Raw genomic sequence first — 14,279 nt, forward strand, 5'->3', positions numbered from 1 at the left:
TAAACCCTTTGTTTTATACAATTGCTGCCTTATAATGTACTTAACTGTGTATTCTAACATACCTCTTCTTAAAATAAGAGTAATGTTCCCTCGCGTTCCAAGTGCATGCGTTTATATCTGAACCTTAGTAACTACTAGCATTAGCATAGTATTGGTTTTGTTTTGTTAACCTTGTTTCTATTATCCTATTGTAATGTGTGTTGTGTTTTGCCCGTTTGTTTTTCAGGCTGCTCTTCTCGCAGCTGCCAGTGCCAGTGTAGAAATGAAGAATGTGCTGGAGTTCTACAAGCAGTGGAAAGAGATGGGTTGAGCATATGAGATCATCACCCTGTTGGTGCATCTTTCTCCCCCCCTCTCAGATAAACGTACAGCGTCGAAGTGCAAAGGGACGGCGGCATTCGGACACGAAGCAACAATCATACAGGAAGAAAACTCCAACATGTTCTCACAATTGCACGTGTGCATTCACCAACACCTGCACACCGCACACGCAACTGTGACACCAGGAAGAGCAGTCCGGGGTGGAGCTGTTCCTTCCCCCACCTGGCCCGGCCACAAGAAGGCTTCATCATTCATCTCCAGTGCTTTGGTCTTTTTTTGTTGTCTGAAATGTAAGGACTGGTCGTGGTCCGTATATATTTTTTCGTGCCTCTTATTGGGGACAGTGGTGTGAAGAGGAGCTTCTTGCAAAGTGACATCTGGTGATGGGATAGAGCATCTTTGCTTTACCCCTTTGCAAATCTCTCCCCAACTCCCCAGCCTCAATGCCTGTTTCTAAACAGTCTTGGCAAACAAAAGGGATTTTTTTGGGATACCTGAACTTGTGCTCACAATTCTAAAGAATATAAATAAGAATACTGTTTTATTTTTAAAAGGAAATTTAAAATCCATGCTAATGTAGCTTCTAGGAAGGGAGTGAATTATGTTTTCTCTAAGAGAGGTTATTACCCTTCGCACTGAGAAGCCAGATCCCAATCTCCACCACCAGTGCTGAGGGTCATGGTTTGTGCTTCGTAGTGTACTTGGGATTCATGATGGCTGTATTAGCAACTGTGTGGGGCAGGTTCTGAAACTGCAGGCACTTTCTATTCTTGTGTGTTTTGTTCAATGATTGTACTCAATTCGAAAGGAATAATGCCCCTGGGCATTCTGTTGTACTCCCATGCAGGTGTGGGTGTGTGTGCGTGCACATGCGCGCTTGCATGAGCAGGTAGTAGGCTGGCCGGGCAGGCAAATACTTGCTGTACTTATTTTGCAGTCCCAGTTCTGGGTTTCCGTCCAGTTATGAGGCTCAACAACCATGGCATGTGAAAGGCAGAGCTTGTGAAAAGACCAATTCTTTGTATATCAGCCTCTAAAGTGACTGCATGAGAGAGACTGTGATGTAGAGAGAGACTAGGGCACAGACAAGTGCATATCGAGTTCTCTGGCCCGACCTATTACACTTTCACGTGTGTTCATACGATTTAGCCAGCGATGAATGCTGCTTTGGTTGATCACCTATGTAAATGTCAGAAGGCTTCAACTCAAGGTGTTTCGATGATTGATTAATAGTGAAATTGAAGGGAAGTCCATGATGGAATAAACAGGCTTTAAAAAAAAAAGAAAAAGAAATAAGTGATGAACTTCAACAACTTGAGGAGTTGTGAAGAAGACTGAATGTCACTTAAACGCAAAGTGATTCTGACTTTGATAACTTTAAACATCCAAGCTCTTCCAAACATCTAGAACTTTAACCTCTGCCCTTTATGTGGGGAGTGTGTTTTCTAAATTATTGGGAATAAAGTGGTTGTCATGGCAGGCTTACTGCTCAATGTTGTGTTTAGTGAAGGATTGATGTCTCTGACAAAGTATGGTGAATGTATTGAGTGTTGGAATGAGCAATTGTGTGATAGGAGTCTGGCCAGGGGGTCATGTTTACCCTACACATCCTCTGCCGCTTGGTTTCAGAGTTTGCATGAGGTGTTCAAAAACGCCCAGATTAGAGAAGAATTGTGGCAATAGTTTAGGACGCATGAACTCTCCTGATCCTCGTGGCAGAGCATGCACCCTCATATTTTCCAATCTTGGAAAATTCACTTGTCCGGTAGGTCAAGGCTAGTTTACGTTTTACCTGGGCGGGTAAAAATATTACTGCAACCCAAGGAGTTATATCAAGGGGACTGGTACATTTTACCAGTGGGTGGCTTAAAAGGGGCTTGTGTAGAAGACTTGTTCCCTGACGAAAATGAAAAAGATCACTGTAATTTTAGCATTAAATATTGGTCGCTAAGAGAACGGAAGGTACGTTCAAAATAGTATCAAATTTGAAGTTGGTTCAGCCACCACTAACCAAGTACTGTGGGTGTTACCTATAGTTGATTAAGTATGGATGGCAGAAGCAAGTCCAATATCTGTACGGGGGTTGTTTCCGTGCACTATGTCAGGCACTATCCTTCAAGTTCTACCCTGGTTATATGTTGTGCCATCCTTTTGTCGATTATCAAATTAATGGAAATAATGTTGTGCTAACGTGTTCTTGGCACCACATATTGTAGCAGTCATTCCAAAAACTGCAGAGCTTTCATCTATATCGCAGACACATGTGGATGTCTTCCAACTATCCAAAACCCTGACAGCATACCCTTTTTTAAGTAAATGATCACATCACATTTGGTTTGGAAAGCACGGCACACAAGTATTTCTTGGTAGAATATACATAATATTTACATTTTCCATGAAAACTTGCATAATCCTCTTTCAAAAAGACTGTGCCGTTATCACTGACTGCATAAAACAAATAAACTGGTGATGGGTAAGCAGATTTGGTGGAAAAGGTTTTGACTTAAAGAATACATTACAATTCACTACTTTTGAAAATGGGCTTCAGGCTTAAATACATGGTTGCAGAAGGTAAAGTAGGATATCTTATTGTGCCTCACGTTTGTATTAAAAATGTACACTGCAGCTTCCTCTGAACTAAAAATGTACCTGGGAACAGGTATTAAGAATTCACTCAAACAGCCCTGCAATGAAGTAGGGTCACTATGAGAGCAGACAGAGTCGAAAATGGTTTAAAATTACCAGTTTTAAGCAAATGGTGCAGCCCCAATCTCATATTTGTTTGATGCCTTTGGTGCAGTTTCTACCGAAAAGCTCACACTGTACTTGTTCGTTTTCCTCTCCTTTTTGGGATCTAGTTGCTGCAGCTGCTTTGCAGACTACCACTGAGGTGCTCTGAGGGTAAACGGGGACAGCAGTGATGGAACAGAAAAAAGTTAGGGGTCTAATGTGTCCCCTTGTGTGGAACTTGCATCATTGTCGGTCTGACTAGTGGTGCAAGGCAGATGGCTAATAAAGTTTCATGTTGGTCTGTTTTCTTGGACAAGCAATTCTAAGGGCTTTTTTTCCACAACCTAAGATCGCTCAGCTCCTGTGTCAGGATCTATCATTTTTAAATCTTGGCTGCAAATAATAACCTCTCGTTCTCCCACTTGAACATGTGAGCTATGTTTTTTAAAAGTTATTTGTGAGAAATTTAGGAAGATAGAGCAGGTAGATGGATGCCCTTCCACAAGACAAACAGGTGGAGCTCCTCTTCTTGTCAACCATGTAGCATAATAGCTGAGAATAAAATAACATTGAAGGCTGTTCCTGGTAGAGTTCAATTACAAATGTCTTTCAATCCATTCTGATTGGATTGAATTTTAGTGTGTGATGCAATCAAACGTTGGGTATCTTTACATAGAATTGGGGAGATCTGCAGCACCCCCAAGTACAGGAACCACCCATCAAATTACGCTTAACAAATTATATACTGGACATGATTTAAGAATGCTGGACGAAGATGTGACGTAGAGTTGCAGAAATACTTCTACTTGGTGGTGGCCATCAAACCTTTTTGGTTATCGTATTCAGCTAATTATTGGCCATGTGATGGTCCGAAGCTGTAATATTTCCAGAATGCTGTACTTTGGGTGTAACGTTTTAATGCTGTAGGCAGGTTAATTATTGCTGTGGACTGCCAATTGGTACATGTTTGGAAACGGAGCAAGAAATGTATCGTAAATCTGGGTCCAGATTAGATATGTACTGTTGTGGTTTCCCCTCAAACTATTACCTTTCTGACACTCCTATCACTTGCAGGAAGTTGATTCCTTTAAGGCCTTTACTCCTACCAGCAGAATTTAATTAGAGTATGTAGTACAGTATCCATTTCGTTGGAGTGTATTGGCATGACAGAGACCAGCATTTCCTAGAAGGGGTTTTCAATCACATGTTCTACTTTTAGCTTCAGAAGTCATCCCCAGCAATGTTACCATTAGCATGCATACATGTGTTACTCTGGAATTACTTATGTGGGGCTTAATGAAAAATAGGATTATGTGGCGTATTTCCTTGCAAGAAGCAAGCTGTCCCTTACAGAGAATGAATATTGCCCTTCAACTCATTCCCCTCGATTATCCTTATCCAGTGGAGTGGCCTCAAATGAGCACAAATGTCTTAGGCTCTATTCAATGAAACTGAATGTTATGGGCCGGCCCAGGTTTTTGGAATGTTACATTTGTGCCCTCAGTTTATCTTGTTGGATGTTTTGTTGGAAAGTGTGAGCATTTGTATTTGAGAAGCAAAAGCTGTGAAAGTGGTTGCTGTAGTCCAAGTATGGTTCTTGTGAGCAGAAAGGGGGACCAGTAGCTGAAAGACTCGGGCTTGTTTTTGCTTTGCTCCTTTTTGTGCAGAGTTGCAGGAAAGGTTTGAAGACCTCAATTAAGGGTTGTCCTAGACATTTGATCTCCTAAAATCTGTGCAGTTACTAAAAGAAAATGGAAATTCCTCCTGCAAGCTGCAGAACCCTTTGAAATCTCATCCAAGTCCTCCATACAGCGACAAAATGATCACTGTGCTCAAATGCTAATTTATTGTTGTGTAACAATGACCATGACGGCTTATGGTTGTAAAGTGTACTGTTTTTATTTTTTTAATGAACACTTGTAATGTTAAATGCATGTGCATAAACACTGACTCCTTCCATTATTGATTGCAAACAAAATATTCTTTAAAATCGCAACGAGCCCTGAGAGAGAGTCAACTGGAAGTGTATATCCTGTGTGGTCCTGCTAGAGAGAATGTTTTTTTTTTCTTCTCTTGTTGTGTTAAAATCTTTAAATAGTTGCCTGTTTCCTGCACAGGTCCAGTGAGGAGCATAACTCGTCTACGGCTTGATACATTCTATTGGTTAAAAAAAATATGCTATCATATTTTCAGATGAGCTGACGGTGCGGGATAAATGGATCACATGCACAAAATTGCTTTAAAAGTTTAGATGTTCACAATGAAACTGCTCAAACTGGGGGTTAGATGTGGTTTCTAAATGCCCAGACCTATATGGAGCTGTTTGAGTATGTATTCTATGGATCAATTACATTGTAATTGGTAAAGCTTGGCATTTCTTGGTACATTTAAACTTTTCTTTGTCTGCCTCTCCCGTGTTCACTTTCTCCTTTTCTCGCTCATACCTCATGACTTCTCATTGCTATCTTCCCCCCGCCTCACGCCATTATGCCTTCCACCACCACAATTAGTTTAATACTGTTGTTTTTGGAAGCCTTCCAGCTCCTTAAGCAGTGGTGAAGTATTGTTTTCCAAATTCCCTTTTGTCCCATCCCCTTTCCTCCTCAATAATCACTGCTCATTCTGAACGGGGACAGGAGCATGTCGTCCAGCAGTATTACGTTTGAAAAAGAGAAACAGGGTGGAACGTACAGGCCTCCTGCGCAGGGCCTCCCATTGTCATGGACACTGCCCTTCACTTCACTTCACATGGGTTTGGACTAAAGCTCTACTTGGCGACTGCACTCTTCACTGCGTCTTAGTTGGTTTATTTTTATTTTAGACATTTCACTCTTTTCCCCAAAAACCGCAAGTTTAAATGCTGTTGTGTAAGCACTATGTTTCGCCTGTGGACCCACACGCATTGTAACTTGCAGTGCATCAAGCCAGAGCCCTCTGCGTGGCCTGCAGTTCTTTTTCACGGTGGACACGGATGAAGAGGCTTAGAATTTAGGAAGACTGCTTCCACTTACTGCATACCTCCACACCACACATCGATTTCATCATTACTTTGACTGAGGTAATCTTAATTTCTCTAAGGCACCTCCGCCAGGGGACAAGGTTCTCTGTCTGGGTTGCCTTTTGAAGTGAAGTGCCTTAAAATTGAGAATGGGTTGGGAGGGGGTTCTAGTGACTGTCTTTTTGGCTGCAAGGTGGCTTCTACTGAGCGCACCTCTAAGGTTCCCACAGGGACCTTCAGAGATCAACGTGTCACTGAAGCTACTCCTAATGGGCTTTTTCCTGAGCTCCCGCAAACGACTTGGCAGGCCCCATAGGTGGGTGCCACCTCACCATAAGAGGTACTTCACACCTTTTGCTGGGCCAGTAGGCCACGTGCACTGGATCTTATCCCAAGGTGCCTACAATGGATTCCCTGGGCACTCCATTGAGCTTTCACCTGAGGACCAGAGACATGGCCTGCTCCCAGTCCAGTTAGGGCTCAAGTCCTCCCAAAGGTGAAACCAATCCTGGCCTCCCTTTAATCCGTTGCTCTAACCCTGCTTGGAAGTGCCCTCCTCAGACTCTCAGTAAAAAGACATCCAGTGCTAAAAAAAAAAAAGGCAATGTAAAAAGGGTACTTTTTCACGAAATATGGTGTAACGCTGCTGCCAAGTGGTGGGCCCTAAAAGGCCACTCCAGCCGGTTCCTTGGGGTCCACTTTTCCTCTCCCCAACAATGTCAGCCCAACCCCCCTGGGCCCAGACACCCGCAGACACTGCCAATGACGACCCAGATTCTCTGTAGGGAGATCAGGTGTTAGTGGGCATGGGGGGCACCTTCCCTTCTTTGTCAAACACTGAAGCGAATTTTGCAACTGGTGGAATTCTTTGGACTGTAGCACCTCCTCCTTAAGCAGATTTCTTTTGTTTTTGTTGACCTTCTGCCCTCAAGGAATGACAAACATGGGCATTCCCCTCAACAGCCTGTGTTGAAGGAAATCAAGATTCCCAGCACTCGGTGACACCCATGAATAGGATTCTAGATGCCACGTTCAGACTTCTATTGCAGGAGATCTGCCTGTCCTTGCACCCTCCAGTCCAATCGGCTATTGTCTTAGCTGCCCTCTCCAAAGGGCTGCACCCCCCCTTGGCTGGTCACTTGGTGTCCTCTCCCTCCGCAAAGGAGGACAATGACTTGGATAAGCTTGGGGAAAGATGGTACACCAACAGTGCTCTCCACCAGCATCAAGCCAATGCATTTTAGGGGATTTTGGTTAAAAATTGTCGATATTTTTCAAATTCACCACTGACCTGCTAGAGGGGAAAGACCATTGTCTGGCAGCCCTCTGGATCAGATACCGCAGATCCTTGACGTGGGAACAGGACACTTGATTACTGCCTCTAGTGCCCTGGCCTTCACGTACAACGAATAGCATTGCTTATAGGTTTTCTGCTTATTCAGAAGGCACACAACAGTCATATCCACAACCCTTTGATTGGTAAGTGTTGTTCACCCATTCACTGGGGTGCTCTCTAAAGAGAAGGTCAACACAATGATGGGCAAATGTTTCTAGGCCAACCTCCCTTTCCTTTCAGAAGGGAGACAGCAGCAGGCCCTCTGTCATACTTGGGGTATCCCAAACCGATTCACAGAACAAGGATAGAAAACCTCTTCTTGGGTGCTCCCAAATGAAGAGGCGGAGAATCAAGAAGTACTTCTGAGTCACCTTGTCCTCGTCCTCTGACAAGCCCATGGTTTGACCATTTTCAGGTGCAACCCAATACAAAACCTATGGGAGGGTGGGGGTCTGTGTCTTCCATCTTGCTGCTTGGATACTGCTGACTCATGGACCATTTCAGTGATCCGAAAAGGGGGCAGACTTCCTCTCCTGCCCTCCCCTTTGGCCCTTCTCATCCTACCAACTTTCATCCGAATTGCAGGGTGAGAAACTGCTTCGGCTCAATGCCATGAAACCGCTTTCCCCCACAAACTCAAGAGGGTTTCTACCTTTTTTGTAATGTCCCTAAGAGAGACAAGGGGAGGAAAGAAATGGTGTGTGTGTGGTGGAGAGGTTCACATGGGTGGTTTTGCTCCTCAGACTACAAGTAGGCTTATTTCCACACCACTACATGGCTGCCACACCACAAGCACCTGTACTCTTAAGTCCCTTCCCCTTTCCTCCATACTGTATAGGCGTCCCTTCCAAGGGACAAGTGACGGAACCTTTTTCACCAGAAAAAACCTTCTTCAGCGGGGGCGCTGTTGAGCAGCCTGCAAGATGGCTGCTTAGCTCTCTTGCTCCATGCCCCGTATGCCGATAATCCGTCTGAATCAGCGGATCTCTGCTCCATCCGAGGCTGTGACCCTGCTCATCACACGGCTCATGGACTCCTCGACATTTTGATCCAGGTCCGGCTGAAATCTGTGGCTCCGGGACTGATTTACCCTTGGCGCCCAGTGGTCTAGGCCTTCGGGCCGCGATTCCCGGCTGCGGCCCGCGACTTCCCCTGTGTCCGGTGCGGACTGGCTTCCGGGCCTGGACTTCTTGTGCTGCGAACTGGTGCGGCGGACCGTGCCGCCTCCCCGCCCGTCCCGCATCGGAGCCAGGTCCTCATCTCCTGCTGGGCGACGTCATCCTCCCCAGCCCCCCGCTGTACCTGCAGCTCCACACTACTACCTGCCTGCCTGGCTCCTTGATCAGCCGCCTCCTGGGAGCGGTTTATAGTGAAAAAACCGAATTACAAAATATCGAAAACAAAAATATCGAATCCAAAATATCGAAAACAAAAATCTCGAATTTTTTTTTAATACGTTTTTATTTCGAAATGGGGGGGTTCCCCCAACCCCCCTTTTTTCTTTTTTTTTTATTTTGCCCTTTTTTTATACTTACCTGAACCCACAAATACATATAAATAAATAAATAATTCGAGATTTTTTTTTTTCGAGATTTTGGATTCGGGATTTTGGTGATTCGATATTTTTTCGGTTTTTTGACCGACCACCCCTGGGAGCATCGGGGGCAGCGGCAACGATTCTGCGGGCCTTCCGTGGCGGCTCCTCTGCGTGGGGACCTGTCTCCGGGGAGTTTCGGCGACTCCGCTCCTGTGCTGGGCCGCGGCGCTGCGGCCCCGACCCCCCCTTCGTCCTTCGGCTGCCGGGTCCCCGCACTGGAGGAGGCTGCTACATAACTTTGCCTAGCAGCCTGCTGGGCCCCGCGGGCAGCGACAAGCACATCCTTCGCCTCCCCGGCCCTCGTTGGGCCTTGAGTGCTGCTGGAGCGGCACTTCATACCCTAGGCCCCTGCTGTTGGGGCTGCGGCGTCGCCGTCGGCCGGCGGTGGCCGAATTCTCCCTGCAGCTCCGCGGGGGTGGCTGGAGCTCCCCTGCGTTGAGCATTCTGGACTGAACTCGCCCTCTGATCTTCTTGGGACGGCCTGTCTCCTGCTGTTCCTCCCTGGCATTGCTCCCTCTACCCCCCCGCGTCCCTTGTTGGCCTTGGGATCACCTAACGTAAGGAGGTTGGGGTTCGGCTCACTGTGCACTACGCCCTCTCAGACCGCCTGGTCCACGGACTGCGCCTTTCCTACCACTTGTGGCGCAGGGGCCCCTACACATACCAGACATCCCGGGACCACCCCCCTCATGCTGGTGTGACTCTGGGCATCTCCCTCCTTTGTATCTACTTGCCTATGCCCTGAGATCACCAGGCGACCCCATCTTACCTGCTCCTCCTGCTGCAGCCCCTCCTGATTTTGGGGCGAGCGCCGCCTGTCACTTTCCCTTCGAGGCTATACCACCGTGTCGGACACCTTGTCTCCCCCCTGAGGGGACCCAGTGCCCTGGAACATACTGGCTGGGAGTTCTCCTTGCTCCTGCCCCTGAGGCAGCTGCTGGCCCTTTCCTGAGTGAGCGCCGAAGTCCCTACATAAATCCCCAGGGCTCCCATTGCAGTACATTATAGACCCCGCTGATCTCATTGTGCCCCCAAATATGTCAGGCAAGGCACGTGGGGCCAACAGAGCTGGAGCGATGGACAAGTTTGCCAAAACACTTGCGAAACAGGACCAAGGTGGGGCGGCCCTCCTTCACGACGACCCGGATGCATCCTCTTGCTCTCCTCAGCCAGACCTTACGACACTCATGGAGTCCATGGCCAAAAACTTTGCGTCATTTCACGAAAAATTGGATGACATAAATGCCAATGTAGCCTCACTACGCACCAAACTGGATCAGCATGGCGCTAGACTGGTTGAGGCCGAGACTAGGATTGGGGCCACTGAAGATGAGGTACACGTGCTTCAGAGCACGGTCTCTAACTTGGTGCGAGACATGAAACAATTTAAAGCGAAATGTGATGACTTAGAGTCCAGATCCCCCAGGAACAATATCTGTATTATGGGGGTCCCGGAGGCGGCCCTCAATGGCAAAATGGAGCTTGCGGTCGAGACTCTCTTGAGAAACCTCCTGGGTGACCCTCCACTCTCCCCGTTTTTCACTATTGAGCGCGCCCATCGTTCACTGTTCCCGCGCCCCAAGCCGGGTGACTTCCCCAGACCAATCATTGCCAAGGTTCTCAGCTTCAGGGACAGAGACCACATTCTCCGGCTGGCTCGCGAAAGGGGCAAATTGAAATTTGAAGCCCAGACTATCCGTATTTTTCCTGACTTCTCAGTGAACGTTCAAATGGAGCGCAGGCAATTTAATGGTGTGAAAAATGTGCTTAGAGAGAGGAAGGTGGAATACGCCATGTTGTTCCCTGCAAGACTGAAGCTCACCCACCATAATAAACTGTACTTTTTTACAGTCCCGGAGGAGGCGGTGAAATTTATAGAGGCCCATATTCCCGTCCCGGGGTCGGAGGGCGACCCTGTGGACGAGGGTTGAGTCTGCCTACCATACACCCTTTCCTTGAATCAGTTGTTGTACCATTACCATGCTGGTCATTTGCATTTTCCTTGTAATCTCATGTATCCTTCTTTACGCATTCATTTACTTGTAACTTGTTGTGAAGTTTCATGTAGCGCAACATGGGTCACAGTTGTATAATCTTCGGTATACTGCACCTGCACTGGGATCCTGTACTTCTGTACCCTATGCATATCGCACTCTACTAAGGTGTCTTCTCTAACACTTAACTTAGTTGCCGTTGTATGTTATTTGGAGTGTTCCACCACTCAATCATTGTAAGCGGGCTCACGGCAGCAGCTACCCCCGCTGCAGTTGCAACGCCGAATTTGGCTTGTTTAGTTCACTGGCTGCTCCCCTGTTTGGTTTGGGAGTTCGTCCAGCCCCGTTGGGCCTGGCATAAAAGCCATGAGACTTTGGGTGGGTTTTTGGGCACTGCTATGTTGGGGGTGGCAGTGAGGGAGGGGGGAGGTGTTATCGGGGGAAGTTATAATAACAAAAATGGTGAGACAGTGGTAGCTTTGGGTATGCCACATCTAGCAGCTGTACAAGTGGCCAGCACCTGTTCGACAATATATGACACACATTACTCGGATCCCCCTTAAATTGCTACTGAATGGCTATTAGGCTAATGTCTTGGAATGTCAGAGGGCTCAGCAACTATACGAAGGCACGCAGGGTCACGGCCTACGTCCAGAGGCACGGGGTCAAAATACTTTTCTTACAGGAAACCCATGCCCTCGCACAATTATCGTCCTTTCTTGCCCCGTCATGGGGCCCCAACAAATATTACACTGTGTTCTCCTCACAATCCAGAGGTGTCCTCACCTTGATTCACAAGTCCTTGGAGTTCTCCCTTCGTACCAGCCATATAGATGTCCAGGGTAGATATGTGATCCTACACTGTTTCCTCGCTAATGCGGAGTGCCTTCTGGTCAACACATATGCCCCATTCACTGATGCACCCGATTTCTTTGACCACATCCTTGACATCCTCCTGGGCTATGTTGGGGTTCCCATCATATGGGGGGGGGGCATGAATCTCATCCTCGACTCCGACTTGGACAGATCCGGTGTTGCACCTAGGACGTTGTCCAGGGCCGCTCGCCGCCTCCATACACACATGCTCACTGCCGGTTTGGTGGATGCCTGGAGGGTACTCCACCCAACATCGAAAGAGTTTACATTTTACTCCTCCGTCCACGACAGTCATTCCAGGATTGATCTTTTCCTTCTCTCTGCGGGGCTCATGGGCAAAACACTCACTTCACAGATTCTCCCTCGCACACTCTCCGATCACTCCCCTATCACGTTGGACATCGCCTTGCACCTGATCCTCCCTCAGCATTCTAACTGGAGGTTTAAATCCAACGCATTACACGACATAGTCTTCGAGGCTGACATCCTTGCAGATATCACCTCGTTTTTTTAGAGTAACAAACGCCATGACACAACGGATGGGGTGAGATGGGAGGCCTTCAAGGTTTTCATCAGGGAATTGTGCATCTCCAGGGAGGCTGGGGTCCTGAAAGATATTAGAAACTCCCTGCGCCGTTCTGAGTCCAGACTTGGGGAGCTAGAGCGCGAGTACGCGGCCATCCCCTCTCCGCCCAAACTGGCACAGATTAGAACTGAACTAGACACGTTCGAGTCCTTCGCCCACAGCGAGATAAGATACCTTGCCCGCCCCATTGCAGCCCGAAAGTATGGTGAAGGAGAGAGACCAGGCCGTACTCTTGCCCACCTCGCCCGGGCCGAGGGGGGCAGAGATCGAATTGATAGTATCATTGACAGCAACGGAGTGCGACATTGGGCCGACCGGCCCATTCTTGAGACCTTTGCAGATTTCTACGCAACCCTTTATGCCCAGCAACCAGAGCACAGCCCGCAGGATCTTGACGACCTCCTAGACCGCATTCCAATGTCCCTTGTATCCCTCGCCACCAAAGAACAACTAGATGCTCCCTTCACCCTTGACGAGATCACCGCTGTCAGCCCTCCCTAAAGGGAAAGCCCCGGTCCAGATGGCCTGACCGCCGAGTTCTACCAAGAACATGTTGCTCTTCTTTCCCTGCGCCTTCACGGGGTTTGGGAGGAGTCGCTGCGCCTCTCCACCCTCCCCCGGTCCCTCCGTGAGGCGGTCATCACCGTGCTTCCTAAACCGGGTAAGCCTCCGGATGAGTGCGGCTCTTACAGACCTCTATCCCTTATCAATACCGATACCAAGATCTTCGCCAAAATCATAGCAAACAGGTTCCTCCCCATCATGAAATATCTGATTCACCCAGACCAGAGCGGATTTGTCCCTGCTCGTTTCACTGCCTTAAACATTCGGCGACTATTCAATGTCATCTCTAGAATTGACCCCCAAGCCAATGCGGTGGCCGTGACATTAGACGCCCAAAAAGCGTTCGACATGGTCTCGTGGCAATATCTGTGGGCGGTGCTGGAGAGGATGGGGATTGGCCCATACATGATGTCCTGCATCAAACTGTTATACACTGACCCTGTGGCCAGAGTCCTGGTTAACTCTCACCTATCAGCTCCCTTCTCCCTCCACAGGGGGACACGACAGGGTTGCCCTTTCTCTCCCTTCTTATTTGCGATGGCCATAGAACCCATGGCCGATAGTGTACGAAACAACCACGTGCGCAAAGGGATTCGCCTGCGGGATACTCCCGAAATTATATCACTATACGCCGATGATGTGCTTTTATATATTAGGGACCCCTCAGTCCACCTCGACCCGATCATGCGTGAAATTATCAAAATTGGCACATTCTCGGGCTTCACCATAAATTACTCTAAATCAGAAATCTTTCCCCTTACTCCTGCAACCTCCCAACCTGCATGCGAATTCCCTTTCAAATGGGCTCCCGAGGGCATCAAATACTTAGGTGTCCAGGTGTCCCTCTCAAAATCCTCTTTATTCTCTGATAACTATGGAGCTGCTGCACAATACGCTCATACCAGGATGGAAAGATGGCGAAACCTCCCCCCTATCACTTTCAGGGAGGCTGTCCCTAATAAAAATGATTATTGTTCCTAAACTCCTGTACGTATTCGCTAACGTTCCGCTTTGGCCCGGTAAACAATACTTTGAGGACTTGCACTCGGAGTTCGCCCGTTTTCTTTGGCATTCGGGGGCCGTGCGCAGAAAGTGGCAGCATATGACCCTACCTTACGAGAGGGGTGGCTTCAGCGCGCCTGACCTCGCCCAGTATTGGATAGCCGCCCAGGCCCAGCATGCTACATATTGGTACCACCACCAGGAACCCCCCCCCCCCCCCCCTGCATGTTAAACTCGAAATCCTAGTGACCGAGGAGTCCTTGATCCTGTTTCAC

The 14,279-nt window shown here is 47.9% G+C and overlaps 1 protein-coding gene across 1 annotated transcript in view; it reads left to right on the forward strand.

Annotated features, from left to right (window-relative positions):
* Positions 1–4,995, forward strand: part of SMG5 (SMG5 nonsense mediated mRNA decay factor) — a 1,109,458-nt gene extending 1,104,463 nt beyond the window's left edge. Inside the window, exon 22 of the mRNA XM_069607113.1 lies at positions 227–4,995. Within this exon, the coding sequence (XP_069463214.1) occupies positions 227–310 (84 nt within the window). The 3' untranslated portion in view covers positions 311–4,995. The remainder of the gene's footprint in view (positions 1–226) is intronic.
* Positions 4,996–14,279: the final 9,284 nt, after the last annotated feature.

This window comes from Ambystoma mexicanum, chromosome 1p, assembly GCF_040938575.1.
Source record: "Ambystoma mexicanum isolate Mex_15411 chromosome 1p, UKY_AmexF1_1, whole genome shotgun sequence".
NCBI lineage: Eukaryota > Metazoa > Chordata > Amphibia > Caudata > Ambystomatidae > Ambystoma > Ambystoma mexicanum.